This window comes from Triplophysa dalaica, chromosome 10 (assembly GCF_015846415.1).
Source record: "Triplophysa dalaica isolate WHDGS20190420 chromosome 10, ASM1584641v1, whole genome shotgun sequence".
NCBI lineage: Eukaryota > Metazoa > Chordata > Actinopteri > Cypriniformes > Nemacheilidae > Triplophysa > Triplophysa dalaica.
In genome coordinates this window covers 13834676-13849254 of record NC_079551.1, presented here as the reverse complement: position 1 = coordinate 13849254, position 14579 = coordinate 13834676, and the positions used below count along the sequence as shown (strand labels likewise).

The 14579-nt window shown below is 34.4% G+C and overlaps 2 protein-coding genes across 4 annotated transcripts; both read right to left on the bottom strand.

Annotated features, from left to right (window-relative positions):
- Nucleotides 1-4118: 4118 nt before the first annotated feature.
- Nucleotides 4119-6398, bottom strand: LOC130429322 (uncharacterized). Of its 2 annotated transcripts, none has more exons than XM_056757798.1 (6): nt 6162-6398; nt 5321-5662; nt 5070-5144; nt 4853-4960; nt 4387-4451; nt 4119-4294 (listed from the first exon to the last, which is right to left on the bottom strand). In XM_056757798.1, exons 1-6 carry the CDS (start codon nt 6223-6225, stop codon nt 4250-4252), a joined length of 699 nt encoding a protein of 232 aa, XP_056613776.1. In that variant the 5' UTR covers nt 6226-6398; the 3' UTR covers nt 4119-4249. The 2 variants fall into 2 exon arrangements, with proteins under 2 accessions (XP_056613776.1, XP_056613777.1); XM_056757799.1 differs by having other exon boundaries at nt 5085-5144.
- Nucleotides 6399-9506: 3108 nt separating this feature from the next.
- On the bottom strand, nt 9507-11748 carry LOC130430520 (uncharacterized). Of its 2 annotated transcripts, none has more exons than XM_056759641.1 (6): nt 11404-11748; nt 10768-11109; nt 10520-10594; nt 10303-10410; nt 9785-9852; nt 9507-9695 (listed from the first exon to the last, which is right to left on the bottom strand). In XM_056759641.1, the coding sequence occupies exons 1-6, from the start codon at nt 11465-11467 to the stop codon at nt 9651-9653; spliced, it is 702 nt and encodes a 233-aa protein (XP_056615619.1). In that variant the 5' UTR covers nt 11468-11748; the 3' UTR covers nt 9507-9650. The 2 variants fall into 2 exon arrangements, with proteins under 2 accessions (XP_056615619.1, XP_056615620.1); XM_056759642.1 differs by having other exon boundaries at nt 10535-10594.
- Between the last annotated feature and the right edge of the window lie 2831 nt (nt 11749-14579).

Sequence of the window (14579 nt, the reverse complement as noted above, 5' to 3'; positions counted from 1 at the left end):
AAGAACTCTTGACGTTATTTTACATTATTATATTTGTATACGTTGTCTTGCGGGTTCTTTGAGGCACCTGTGCATAGATGGGTTTCTACAGAACTAGATTAAAAAAGTGGAAATAAAATTGTTCTTCTACACCAAATTTTGAATTGGATTCTTTACTGTTGTCTAGTATTGTAATTTATTTATAAAAAGGTAAATGACAGCAAACAAAAGCCATAAACTTAATCAGGTCATGATGGATGAAGAAGCTCTGAATCACTTCCTGTCTAGATACAAATCTTCTGTAGCACAACACAAGAGACAAAACCAAATTCAGTCTTTGTTTTCAAGTCTATTTTTATATTTCCAAAAAATATTTCCACAAGTAAAATAAAAAAAAACTGTTGTTAAAGCTGTTCTTTTATAAAAGGATTTCAAGGATTCATAGAGTCACACCGTTTCAAAACAACCGACTCAATTGATTCAGAATTGAGATCCTTTCAGTTTCTCCCATCTGACGTTCTTGCCTTGTTACAAGCACTACATACAAACACTGTGATAATAATTAAGTCAATGCAGTTGAACAACAATGCATAAACATCTTGATACTGATAATGTGTATCACGTTAGTATAAGATTTTATGGAACCTGACTTTAAATCTTCTTCTTGACAAATATTTGCCGATTGTAATATGAGTTGTGCTTGTTGTAAAAGTCTGGAAATGTTAGGACATGATCATGTGGAGTGAAATTGTACCTTAAGTTCACCTAAAATACTCTATCTGTTCAGCTCTGAACTGGCGAGCAATTCCAGCTGCAGTGTTGAACCGATTGCCCATTGATATTCTCCGTATCATTCTGTCCTCTTGTGCATTTGTCTTTCGTAGACGACGAGCCATTTTTGGAGACTTGATTGAGTAAGTGACATTTTAAAGATGCATTCTTCAAATCACAGATTTGGAACGAACAACTTCTCTTGCAATGGCCCAAAGAGTGATCCCATTGGCCTTCATCTGGACATCCTGCTGTCGGAGGTATTAAGTCACTTTAGCACGACTCACCATCAGGCAAAATCAATGAAACCTGGAAAGCTTGTCTGCCGGTAAAAAAGGGTTTGTCAGAAATAAGCACCAGGTGCCAGATTACAGTAAAACCAATAACTGGAAATCTGAAAGTGTTAATTGTAACAGAAGATATTTGTGCACAAAATAATGTGAATAAATATTATTACAATCAGTCCCAGAACAATTTAGAAGCAAGGAATTCTAGTGCTTGGATCTAAGATACAGCCCAAAACTAACAATCCACTCGAAGAAGAGTTCTGTCCACAGTCTGCTCTGTGTATGATCACATGGGATTTCTTGCTCCTATCATGTTTCCTGTCAAGTTATTACTACAGGAGTTGTGCAGACAAAATATGAGTTGGGACGAAAATATACCGTCAATACTTCAAACACGATGGAATAATTGGATTTCCAGTTTGGAGAAGGTAACAGAGTTACAAGTGGACCGATGCATAAAGCTCAAAGATTTTGGAAAAATCAAACATGCATGTTTACATAATTTCTCAGATGCTTCCGAAAAGGGTTTATCAACTCAAGTTGATCAATTGTAAGGATAAAGTGCATGTGACTATCTTACTCAGCAAGGCCAGAGTGGTGCCTATTAAACTAGTAACCATTCCTTCTTTGAATCTAACATTTGCTGTGTTTGTTGTGAAAGTGGACTATATGTTGAGAAAGGAGCTTTGACTTGAACTGGAGAATTCAGTATTTCGGACCGATAGTCATACTGTGCTTAAATATATGAAAAATTAGGAAAGCCTGGCTGGCCAGTACACAGCTTTAGATGTTTTGATCCTGATATTACACCCCGAGATACAGTCTGGTGTTTAAATCAGAAATCGTGAGGCTGGAGAGTAAAATGCTTCCATTGAACTACGAGAGCTGAGCTTGTGCCACACTCGACACCAAACACACAGCCACGCATTGTGATCCTCTTTCTGGATAATGTTGGACAATTGTAGGGATCTGAAACCCATGAGAGAATAATTAAAAAGATGAAGCAGTCCGACATTGTAACTTAGAGTGTATGAAACTCCGTCTTAGGCCTACTTCTGTCTTCTCTCCATCACAAGACACACCTGGAACACAAACAGAAATTATATAATGTGAGAAGCTATATAAGCCATAAAAGCACTTTCTGCCATCCTAAACTCTTTTTTGTTCATGTTTCTGTCATGATTCCGCTATCATATCATGTTTATTCTAGTCATGGCATAGCCATAGGGTTTTGTGTGAGAAAGACATGGCTTTGTATATATTTTGGCTTGGCATGCTCTTTCTCGTGTCTCGTCAGTGTTTCCCGCCATCTCGTTTCCTTGTAACCTTCCCGTTAGTGTTTATTCCCCAGCACCTGTTCCTGGTTAATTATCCTTTGTCTGTCTCCCCTTTAAAACACCCTCGTGTTCATTGTCCTGGGCTCGTTCATTGTAGCTGTACCCTGTATCTTGTCTTTGTTCTCTTGTAGCGTGAAACCTTTATTAAGTAGTTCCTGTTACCTTTGTTCCTGTTCTTCATTGCATCTGTATAGTCATAGTAAGTGTAGTCTAGTGTTGTTCAAGTGTTTTATTTTTCTAGTATAGTCCGTGTCCTTGTTTTCAATTATATATAATCCTGTCTTGTTTTCCCCATAGTGGGTTTTGTTGTCTTTTGTAGTGTCTATTTGTATAATAAATATCTGTTTACCCCATACCATCATCTCGTCTTGGCTGCCTGCGATTGGGTTCTCCTGCCATGTTGACCCATGTCAGTTTCATTCATTCATGTGTTAAGGGCCACCCAGTGGAGACATGACGTAATCACAATTAGAAATCTATTAAGATCGTCTTCTTTTGTTAATTATTGAAAATATTGATGTTTGGCCGGCGTATCGATTCTCGTATCACACCGAGCAGGTCGACGATACATCGCCATATTGATATAATTTCCCACTCCTAACTTACTCACACATTTAGTAAATATGAACAATTTACAACTGACAGTTTTGATATCCACAGAGTGAAAAACGTGCAATTATTAATAAAAATAATGAATACTTTTTTTTTAAATAATCATAATGTATATAAAGGTGCTTTACAACAATGAAATTGTGAAAGGCGATATATAAATACAATTTTATTTAATCACCTGTTCCGTATTTACAAATAAACAAATGCAATGTTTTTTTAAAGTTTTTTTAACCGTTATGAAGTAGAAGTGTAATTACTTCCTCTTTCCACTCACAAATGACTTTTCCACTGATTTGATATTTTGACGAACCTTTGCTTTCCATTAAGAACATTGCAAAGGTTTTAATACACCTTTATTGTTGAAAAAGGCAATGTTAATGATTTGTGTCATAATGTGTGGATGTCTAAATGTATACATGCATGTAATTGTATGAATGCGAGCGATAAAGTACAAGTTTTGTCATCAAAAGTAATAAATGTCACTTTAGCTTTAGAAAGAAGTAAATAATTTACAAAACAAGGAGACCCTTTCCAGAAGTTGAAAATGAAATTGAAGACTTTATTAAATGACATTCTTTAACATGTGTTCAGTGTAATATTGAGGACATTTGTGCCTAAATACACTTTAAGAGTAAATACTAGGCAACAGTTAACTGGTTTAAAAATGTCTCAGTTTAGTAAACAACTATAACAGTAACAACAGGAAAGTATGACGTTACAAAATACTACTTTATAGAACATTATTACATGATGTTGACTGTATTTGATACATGACTGAACTGCACTGTTGCATTAACACAGTTTTGAGCACCAGGTGTCGCCAGTGAGCGTCGTTTCGAAACACTGAATCTTTTTGCAACGGAATCGACTCAAATGATGCAGAATTAAGATCTGATGTGCTTCTTGACCTCCTATAGAGATGCAGTGCAATGAAATGTCTGGTTAACTAATAAAAACGGTCAGTCATGATAATTGAATCACACAAACGAGAATAAAAAGAGAAAATGTACAATGACTTTTGTCAAGAGGTTTATTTGTTGTTTGAACAGTTTACACAGCATAAGCAGGGCATTGGAATCCTTGATAAAACACAAACAAAGACAAAAGCACTGAAAGATGCATGTGCACCATCAGTATTTATTGCATCGTCTTTCTCATTTCAGGCTAACTGCAAAAAAATGTTTTTCAGCTTAGTCTAGTGCCTTAAAGCGAAACCACAGCAGAAACAGACATTTAATGAGAGCTGTTGGCTTGATCATTGTCTCACGCAACACTGGAATAAATAGTACCCTCTGTACCACTAGCTTTCTGTAAAAATGCAAAAAAAAGATAAAAATGACAGCTTTAATTCATATAAAACACACATGCATGCTTTTTTTAATGTTTAAGGATAGTCTTACCATTTGTTCATTTTGTCTGAGAAACACTGTGTTCATGTAATTCTCCTCTTTTTTTTGGACCGCTGCTGTAAATAAAACACAACACCTCCTTCTCAATAATTCACATAAGAGCTTAATGTAATAGCATTCATAAAAACAACCTATCATTCTACAGAATATTTCTGTTATTATGTACAGATTTTCCATATAAAATGTGAAAATAACCCCGCAAATTTAAAAGAAAACAGAAAACACGTTATTTTACTGTTTATTTCTGTCACCAGCGGACAGAAAATTTCCATTTTTTAACTATTTATTTTGTACATTCTAATTTTAAAATATAAAAAATGGACAGCAAATTTACAAGAAAACACGGAAAAAATTATTATATATATTTTTTTATTTCACGGTATATTTCTGTCGCTCCAGCTGATAGATTTTTTTAAGTGTAAATCTGGTCGCTAAAGTCGCTGAAGATGTCACTTACCTTTATTAGATTTATGTTTGCGCTTCCTGTACAGTAAGATCAACCCAGCTGCATGTACAATCAGAACTAATGAAATCACTCCTGCTGAGATCACCTTTGAGAAATGATCTGAAATTAAAATGATATTCTGAAATAAATGTTATGTTTGGTTTATTGCGTGCAATATTTAACAAATTCATAAGATTTAATGAAACATTTTGTAAACAGACATTGATACCTGTACATGACTCACATAGTTCAGTGATGTTGAGATGTTGAGTGTGATTTGTGATGGAATCTTTGGGCAGACGGGCTGAAAAACATAAATTCATATTTACTATGTAATTTACTTGCCCTGAGGAAAAACTGACACTTTTGTCTACCAGTCTGTAAATCTGTCAATTTTGTGTAGTAGGTTGTAAACTACAAATATTAATATCTTGTGAAGAACGAACCAGCAAAAACTGAAGAATTATGTTATAAACTCACCATAGACAATAACATTGAATTGCATGTGATGAGGTGCATTGTATGTTTCTCTGTTCCTGATGATCTGTTTATAAAGTCCAGTGTGGGATGTACTGATGTTTGTGATGGTGAGAGATCCAGTCTGACTGTCCAGCCATAGTGTCCATTCTCCAAATAACTTGCTACCATCTAACATATCAATGCTTTGCTTATACAATTCAGCAATCCAAGTCTCTTGAGGTCCAAACATCCACAGTATCTGATCATATCTCCGTATGTGAGTAAGATGAGTGTGAAGAGTGACAGTCTCTCCCTGCATCACTGACACTGACTTCACTTCATCTGAATCAGCATAAAACACACCTGAAGAACAAGTCAGAACGGTTGCGATTATAAATTCATGATTTACATAAGATATTAAGTGATAATTCACCTAAAATGAAATTCTGTCATCATTTACTCACCCTTTACTCTTGTCTTTTTAAACCTGTATGTTGTTCTTTCTTTTGCAGGACACAAACTATTTTGAAGAATGTTTGTAACCGCACAGCAGCGACACCCATTCACTTCTATTGTATGGACACAAAAGCAATGCTAGTGAATGGGTGCCGGTTAACAACATTCTTCTAAATATCTTCTTTTCTGTTTTCTTTATGATGACAGAGAGTCATACAGGTTTTTAATGACATGAGGGTGACTAAACAGTGACAGAGTAAAATTATTTAGGTGAACTATCACTTTTAATCAATTATTTTACTAAATCAATTTATTTTAAATATTTGCATGGTGGTGTCTTGTGAATAAATACAAATCACTCGTTAAAGGAACAAACAGAGATGCACCGAATAAAACAAACACTTACCAAACACGATCAATATGAAGAGACCAAATGACGTTTTTCTGTAAATAGTCATATTCCTCAACATTCTCACCAAAAGAAAAACAGCCTTAACCACACAAATCAAATTCACATCAAAGTTGTCCTGAAGAAAAAAACTGTATTTAATAAACGTATCGTAAATATTTTATCTGCCGGTGGTACGTTATAAGACCTGAAAGACGTTTGTGTTTTCTTCAGTACATCATATCACAATAGTCCCGCCCAGAGTTATATGCACAGATAACCCTTTTTTTATTTATTACAAATAGTGGAACATTTTTTAAAATTTTAACAAAATATAATAAACAGACTATAAAATCATCCAGGGCTGGATATGGGGAGATTGAAGGGGGACTCGAGTCCACGGAAGGCTAATTCATATTTGTCTGAAATACTGTAAGCCTGATATCTATAAAGTGTTATTTTGTGCTGTCCTCACTGCACTTGAAATGATAAACACTAATCTTTACATCCTAATCATGAGTGTGGTTACTAGCTGTTCTCTGAACATAAAGCCCCTTCCTCTTATTTTCCCCTGTACTGCAACAACCAACACAAACCAATGGCCACGATCTGATACCGTCAGAGATAACTGTGACATGTTTAAATTACAAGCAGAAAACATGCACGAATATACAGTAACGTGAAAAAAAAGCGTGATTATTTTGGCAGCACAAAGAACTCTTGATGTTATTTTCTATGCACTACATTATTATATTTGTATACGTTGTTTTGCAGGTTCTTTAAGGCACCTGTGCATAGATGGGTTTCTACAGGACTAGATTAAAAAAGTGGAAATAAAAATGTTCTTCTAAACCAAATTTTGAATTGGATTCTTTACTGTTGTCTAGGATTGTAATTTATTTAGAAAAAGGTAAATGACAGCACACAAAAGCCGTAAACTTAATCAGGTCATGATGGATGAAGAAGCTCTGAATCACTTCCTGTCTAGATACAAATCTTCTGTAGCACAACACAAAAGACAAAACCAAATTCAGTCTTTGTTTTCAAGTCTATTTTTATCCATCAACCGTACAGTCAGCAATGTGTGTGACATTTTATAATGGCACTTTCTTACTGGTGAGTAAAAAGCTGTTGTTAAAGCTGTTCTTTTAAAACAGGATTTCAAAGGAGCCGTTGAGTCACACAGTTTCAAAACAAGCGACTCAATTGATTCAGAATTGAGATGGTTTCAGTTTCTCCCATCTGACGTTCTTTGACTTGTTACAAGCACTACATACAAACACTGTGATAATAATTTAGTCAATGCAGTTGAACAACAATGCAAAAACATCTTAAAACTGATCACGTGTATTACGAAAGTATAAGAATGTATGGAACTTGGCTTTAGATCTTTTCTTGCCAAATATTTGCTTTTTGTAATATGAGGTTTGCTTGTTGTAAAAGTCGGGAAATGTTAGGACATAAACATATGGAGCGAAATTGTACCTTGAGTTGACTTAAAATAGTTCTTTATAATAAATAAATTATGAGTTATATGGTACAACCTTTTGTTATCAACAGTGATGTCCTTACAGATTTGGAAAGAAGTACATTTACAAAGCAAGGAGACACTTTCCAGAAGTTGAAAATAAAAATGAAGACTTTATTTAATGGCATTCTTTAACATGTGTTCAGTGCAATATTGAGGACATTTGTGCCTAAATACACTTTAAGAGTTAATACTAGGCAACAGTTAACTATTTTTCCTCAGTTTACTAAACTACTTTAACAATATCAACAGAAAAGTATGAAGTTACAAAATACAACTTAATAGAACAATATTATCATGATGTTGACTGTCTTTGATATGACTGGACTGCGCTGTTGCATTAACAGTTTTGAGCACCAGGTGTCGCCAGTGAGCGGCGTTTCGAAACACTGAATCATCTAGCGAAGGAATCGACTCAAATGATTCGGAATTGAGATCTGATGTGCTGTGACTTCTTGATATAAATAATCATCTGACTTAACAGACATGTAAGTTTAATGTAGAAAATGAAAGGTCTGTAGAAAACAGCCCCCATCCCATAATATACTGGGAGTGCTACAGAAATCCTTATGAAACTCTAATTTCAATATCTCATCAATCTTTGCAGATGTCATTACTCCAATCATGGTTTGATGAACAGTGTTTGGTTTAAAATCGAAATCTTAATTTCTAACACGATTAATGTGTTGACAGTGAAACAATTTGATACGGCCTTGATAAAATCATGATTGTAAACATGAACACTTCTAAGAGAGGTCAAACCTTCAAATGAATTCTGGTACATGTAACGGAGGTCATATTTGTGAGCAACGCTAATTTAAAGGGAAACTTCACCCAAAAATTAAAAATCATGTCATCATTTACTCACCAGATTGTTCCAAACATGTATAAATGTCTTTGTTTTGCTGAACACACAGGAAGAAACTTGTAAGAATGTCAGAGCTCACCCTTTACTGCCATAATAGGGAAAATAAATCCAACGTCTACAATCGTTTGAGGAGTATCCTGATCATCACAGACACGATGGAAGTCAAAGTTTCTGAATTGGGACAAGAACTTGGCAAACTCATCTTAAATTCCTTTGAAGACCATGAAAGCTTCCGAGAGTTAAGTTTCTCTGTTCCTGAATTTACGTTTTTCTCATAAATTCTTGTTTGCCCTACAGTGCGAGCTTTTAATACATCTATTCTAGGTTTTGCCCAATTTTTACTAATTTAAAGCACAATAAAATGTAATGCTTCATTATTGCTTTATATATTTCATATGTACAAGTCAGAATAAGCATGTTGTTTGAATTTGTACATAAATATTGTGTTACACTGAATGACAATGTAACATTATTTCAACCAAATTGTGACATTTTATTCTCCAAAAACTTAGTTGAAACCATAAAGTAAACATTTAACTTTACTATTAATGTGCTTCCTATGGACATAACATCACTTTTCTAAATGTATTTTGATGGGGACATCTTAATGTCTTTGACCCAAAAATAAATGAATACATTTTATAATCAAGCAACACATCACACCATCCTAACTGCTTTTGTACCAATAATACTGTAATTTGTGATATTCATACACGGCAGGAATTCAGGTTCAGTTGTCTGAATAAACATGGATTTTTTTGGGATGACCTTGTATAGAGATGCAGTATTCATTTGCAATAAAAAAGGTCAGTCATGACAATTGAATCACATAAACAAGATTTAAGAACTTGTTCAATTACTTTTTTGTCGAGAGGTTTATTTGTTGTTTGAACAGTTTTTACAGAACGAGCAGGGCATTTTTATACTTGATTATAACATTAACAAAGACAGCAGCAATGAAGATGCCTGTCACCACCAGTCTTTATTGGATCGTCTTTCTCATTTCAGGCTAACTACAAAATATATATTTATTTTCAGCTTAGTCTAGTGCCTTAACGCGAAGCATAGCAGAAACAGACATTAAATGAGAGCTGTTTGCTTGATAAGTGTCTCAGGCAACACTGGAATATATAGAATCCCTTGTACCACTAGCTTTCTGTAAAAATGCATAAAAGGTAAAAATTACTGCTTAATTTCATATAAATCACACATGCATGCTTTTTTAATGTTGAAGGATAGTCTTACCATTTGTTTATTTTTTCTAATAAACACCGGTTCCATGTAATGCACCTCTTCCTCTTCTCTTTGGACCGCTGCCGTAAATAAAACACAACACCTCTCAATAATTCACATAAGAGCTTAATGTAAAAGCATTCATACACTATAAAAAAACAATCGTTTTACAGAATTCTGCTGTTCATACATAAAATGTAAAAAAATAGAATTTTACTGTGTTTTATACAGCTTTATAGATATACGGTAAAAAAACATAAAATTACCGAAAATTTAAAACATAGAAAACCGTGTAATTTGACAGGGAAAACACGTTATTTGACTTTATTTCTGGCACCCAGCTGCCAGAAAATTTCCCGTTTTTTAACAAAATTGAATTTTGAAATACGAAAAAAGACAGCAAATTTACAAGAAAACAGGGAAAAATATTTTAAAAGGTGTTATTTTATGGTATATTTCTGCCTCTCCAGCTGACAGATTATTTTTTAAGTGTAAATCTGCTCGCTAAAGTCGCTGAAGTTGTCACTTGCCTTTTTTAGATTTATGTTTGCGCTTCCTGTACAGTAAGATCAACCCAGCTGCGTGTACAATCAGAACTAATGAAATCACTCCTGCAGAGATCACCTTTGAGAAATGATCTGAAATTAAAATGATATTCTGAAATAAATGTTATGTTTGGTTTATTTTGTGCAATATTTAACCTATATATAAGATTTAATGAAACATTTTGTAAACGGACATTGATACCTGTACATGACTCACAGTGTTCAGTGATGTTGAGATGTTGAGTGTGATTTGTGATGGAATCTTTGGGCAGACGAGCTGAAAAACATAAATTCATCATTTTTACTATGTAATTTACTTTCCCTGAGGAAACACTTTTGTCTATCAGTCTGTAAATCTGTCAACATTGTGTAGTAGGTTGTGAACTACAAATATTAATATCTTGTCAAGAACGAACCAGCAAAAACTGAAGAATTATGTTATAAACTCACCATAGACAGTAACAGTAAATTGCGTGTCATGAGTTGCATCGTATGTTTCTCTGTTCCTGATGATCTGTTTATAAAGTCCAGTGTGGGATGTACTGATGTTTTTGATGGTGAGAGATCCAGTCTGACTGTCCAGCCATAGTGTCCATTCTCTGAATAACTTGCTACCATCTAATATATCAATGCTTTTCTTATACGATTCAGCTATACAAGTCTCTTGAGGTCCAAATATCCACAGTATGTGATCATTCTCCTGTATGTGAGTAAGATTAGTGTGAAGAGTGACAGAATCTCCCTCCATCCCTGACACTGACTTCACTTCATTTGCACCAGCACCAAACACACCTGAAGAAACAGGGACAATTCAGCAATGAAAGTGAATGGGTGCCGGTTAACAACATTCTTCAAAATATCTTCTTTTCTGTTTTCTTTATGAGGAAAGAAAGTCATGCAGGTTTGAAATGACACAAAGCTGACTATACAATGACAGGGTTTATATTTTTAGGTGAACTATTTTAAATCAATTCTTTAACTACTTTAAATCAATTTGTTTTCAACATTATAATAAGTGAATAAATACAAATCACTTGTTAAAGGGACAAACAGTGAAGATGTTTCTCGAATTAAACATACACTTACCATTCACGATCAATAAGAAGAGACCAAATGAAGTTATTCTGCAATTACTCATATTCCTTAACATTCTCACCAAAAGTTAAGCCGTCTAAACTTCACGTACAAACACAAATCAAATCCACATCAACGTTTCTAATAAACGTAACGTAAATATTAAATCTGCTAGTGGTACGTTATAAGACCTGAAAGACGTTTGAGTTTTCTTCAGTAGATCATATCACCATATCAAAATAGTCCCGCCCAGAGTTATATGCATAGAAAACCTTTTTTATTATTACCAATCGTTTAAGATTTTTTTAAATGTCAACAAAATATAATAAACGGATTATAAAATCATCCAGGACTAGATATGGGACACGAGTCTATGGAAGGCTAGTTCTAGTAAGCCTGATGTCTATAAAGTGTTACTTTTTGGTGTCCCTTCTGCACTTGAAATGATAAATGCTAATCTTTACATCCTAATCATGAGTGTGGTTACTAGCTGTTCTCTGAACATAAAGCCCCTTCATCTTATTTTCCCCTGTACTGCAACAACCAACGCAAACCAATGGCCACGATCTGATACCATCAGAGATCACTGTGACATGTTTAAATTACAAGCAGAAAACATGCACGAATATACAGTAACGTGCAAAGCGTGAGTATTTTTGGCAGCACAAAAGAAATCTTGACGTTATTTTCTATGCTCTACATTATTATATTTGTATACGTTGTTTGGCAGGTTCTTTGAGGCACCTGTGCATAGATGGGTTTCTACAGAACTAGATTAGAATAGAAGTGGAAATAAAAAATGTTCTTCAACACCAAATTTTGAATTGGAATCATAACTGTTGTCTAGTATTGTAATTTAGTCATAAAAAGGTAAATGACAGCACACAAAAGCCATAAACTTAATCAGGTCATGATGGATGAAGAAGCTCTGAATCACTTCCTGTCTAGATACAAATCTTCTGTAACAACACAAAAGACAAAACCAAATTCAGTCTTTGTTTTCAAGTCTATTTTTATCCATCAACCGTACAGTCAGCAATGTGTATGACATTTTATAATGGCACTTTCTTACTGGTTAAAAGATACTGGTGAGTAAAAAGCTGTTGTTAAAGCTGTTCTTTTAAAACAGGATTTCAAAGGAGCCATTGAGTCACACAGTTTCAAAACAATCGATTCAAAATTGAGATGGTTTCAGTTTCTCCCATCTGACATTCTTGACTTGTTTCAAGCACTTTACATACACACACTGTGATAATAATGTATCGCAGTTGAAGAACAATACATAAACATCTTGATACTGATGATGTGTATTACGTTATTATAAGATTGTATTGATCTTGGCTTCAGATCTTCTTCTTGGCAAATATTTGCCTTTTGTAATATGAGTTGTGCTTGTTGTAAAAGTCAGGAAATGTTAGGACATGAACATATGGAGTGAAATTGTACCTTGAGTTGACTTAAAATACTTCTCTATCCTAAACAGCCCAAACTAAAATCTACATTTTTTTTTAACAATGAACAAAGTGAATGAATAATCAACTTAACTAAAAGACATTTGATTTTGATGTAGAAAATAAAAGCAGTAGAAAACAGCAACCATCCCATAATACAGGGGGTGCTACAGAAAACCATTTAAATATTAATTAGTCAATTAGTTTAAAGTAGAAATAGCAATTTCTAACATAATTACTGTAATGTTTTGACTGTAAATATTAAAAAATGTAAAATATTTGATGCAACCTTTTATCAGAAACAAGACTTCTCCGTGACGTTTACAGGAAGTGAATTATGTAATAGGAGGTCATATTTGTAAGCAATTCAGATTTGTGGACATGAACCTCTGTGATGATGGATTGAGAATCAGACGTGTCCCTTCATGAGCTGTGCTGTCCGGCCTGTCCTCACTAGATGCCCCTGTTAAATAAACATGTCCTTTCAAATCAGTTCAAGTCGTGATGATGCCATGACAACTTGTGCAACGGTTTACATGGTAGAAATGTAGTGAGGTAAAGCGTAAGTCACCATTATCTTGTGCAGGAGCATCATTGGCCTCATCTTGATCTGTACTCACATCTGTAGAAACACGGAACAATGTAAAATGATTGACAGATAGATAGACAGTCAGTGGAGATCAAAATTAGAGAACAATTTATGAACGCTTGATCTTTTTCTAAAATAATGCAATTTTCATTGTTAGAAATGTAAAGGAACTTTTGTTAGGACCAGTTCTCCTCCGTCCACACAGCATGCTCCTCAACAAAGGCAAGTCTAGCCTCTTGATTCCCTCTGCAGATGAGAAGTTTGGTCACTGCAGAGAGGGCCTTCAGTCCAAATTTTCTTAAACTTCGAGACACTGTATGCTGAGCACTTCAGAACTGGCAAGCAATACCAGCTGCAATGTTGAACCGATTGCCCATTGATATTCTCCGTAACATTCTGTCCTCTTGTGCATTTGTCTTTAATTATTTATACACACATTTGAAGCACCTGACAATAGAGGAGATTTACCGTACAATATGCTCAAAGTTTTTTCACTGTCAGTTTGAAAGACTAAAACATTGTTAGGCTAGTCTACTTCATAATATTATTTAGCTCTTTTCTGAAATGTGATTCGGTTAAAGGCACCTACCCGTTATCAATGTTTCATCTGAAGACAAAAGAAAAAACAAAACTATTGCCTATATAGTTCCTGTTGGCAGACTCGTCTCGTGGTTTGGTTTTTGCCTGCTGATCTTGAGCTTCTGTCATATATCACGTTAGTCTCCCAAGTTCAGTGTTTTATTAGTTTTTTTATATGGGAAAATAGGCTACTGGAAAACTATAATGCAATTTGTTCAATTGCACAGTACCATACATTGAAGTACTTATATTTTTAATATCTATATAAGAAGCGCCAACTTCAAGTAGTAGGCCTGTTCCATATATTGTAGTACTGTCAGATATGAATATAATATATATAATTTATTCTGTTTATCTTCAAATAGGAATGTTTAAATTATAAATAATGTATAAAGGAGTAGTTTACCTTAAAAATGATCCCTACTGACTTTCCTTTAACAAATAAAAGCTACTATGCGCAAGTCAATGGGGACCTTTTTTGCTGAACTACTACTTTAGTATACTGACAGAGCTTTAACAGAACTTTAAGTACAGAACTAGTCCGCTGCAGTGACTGGATCAGCCGACAT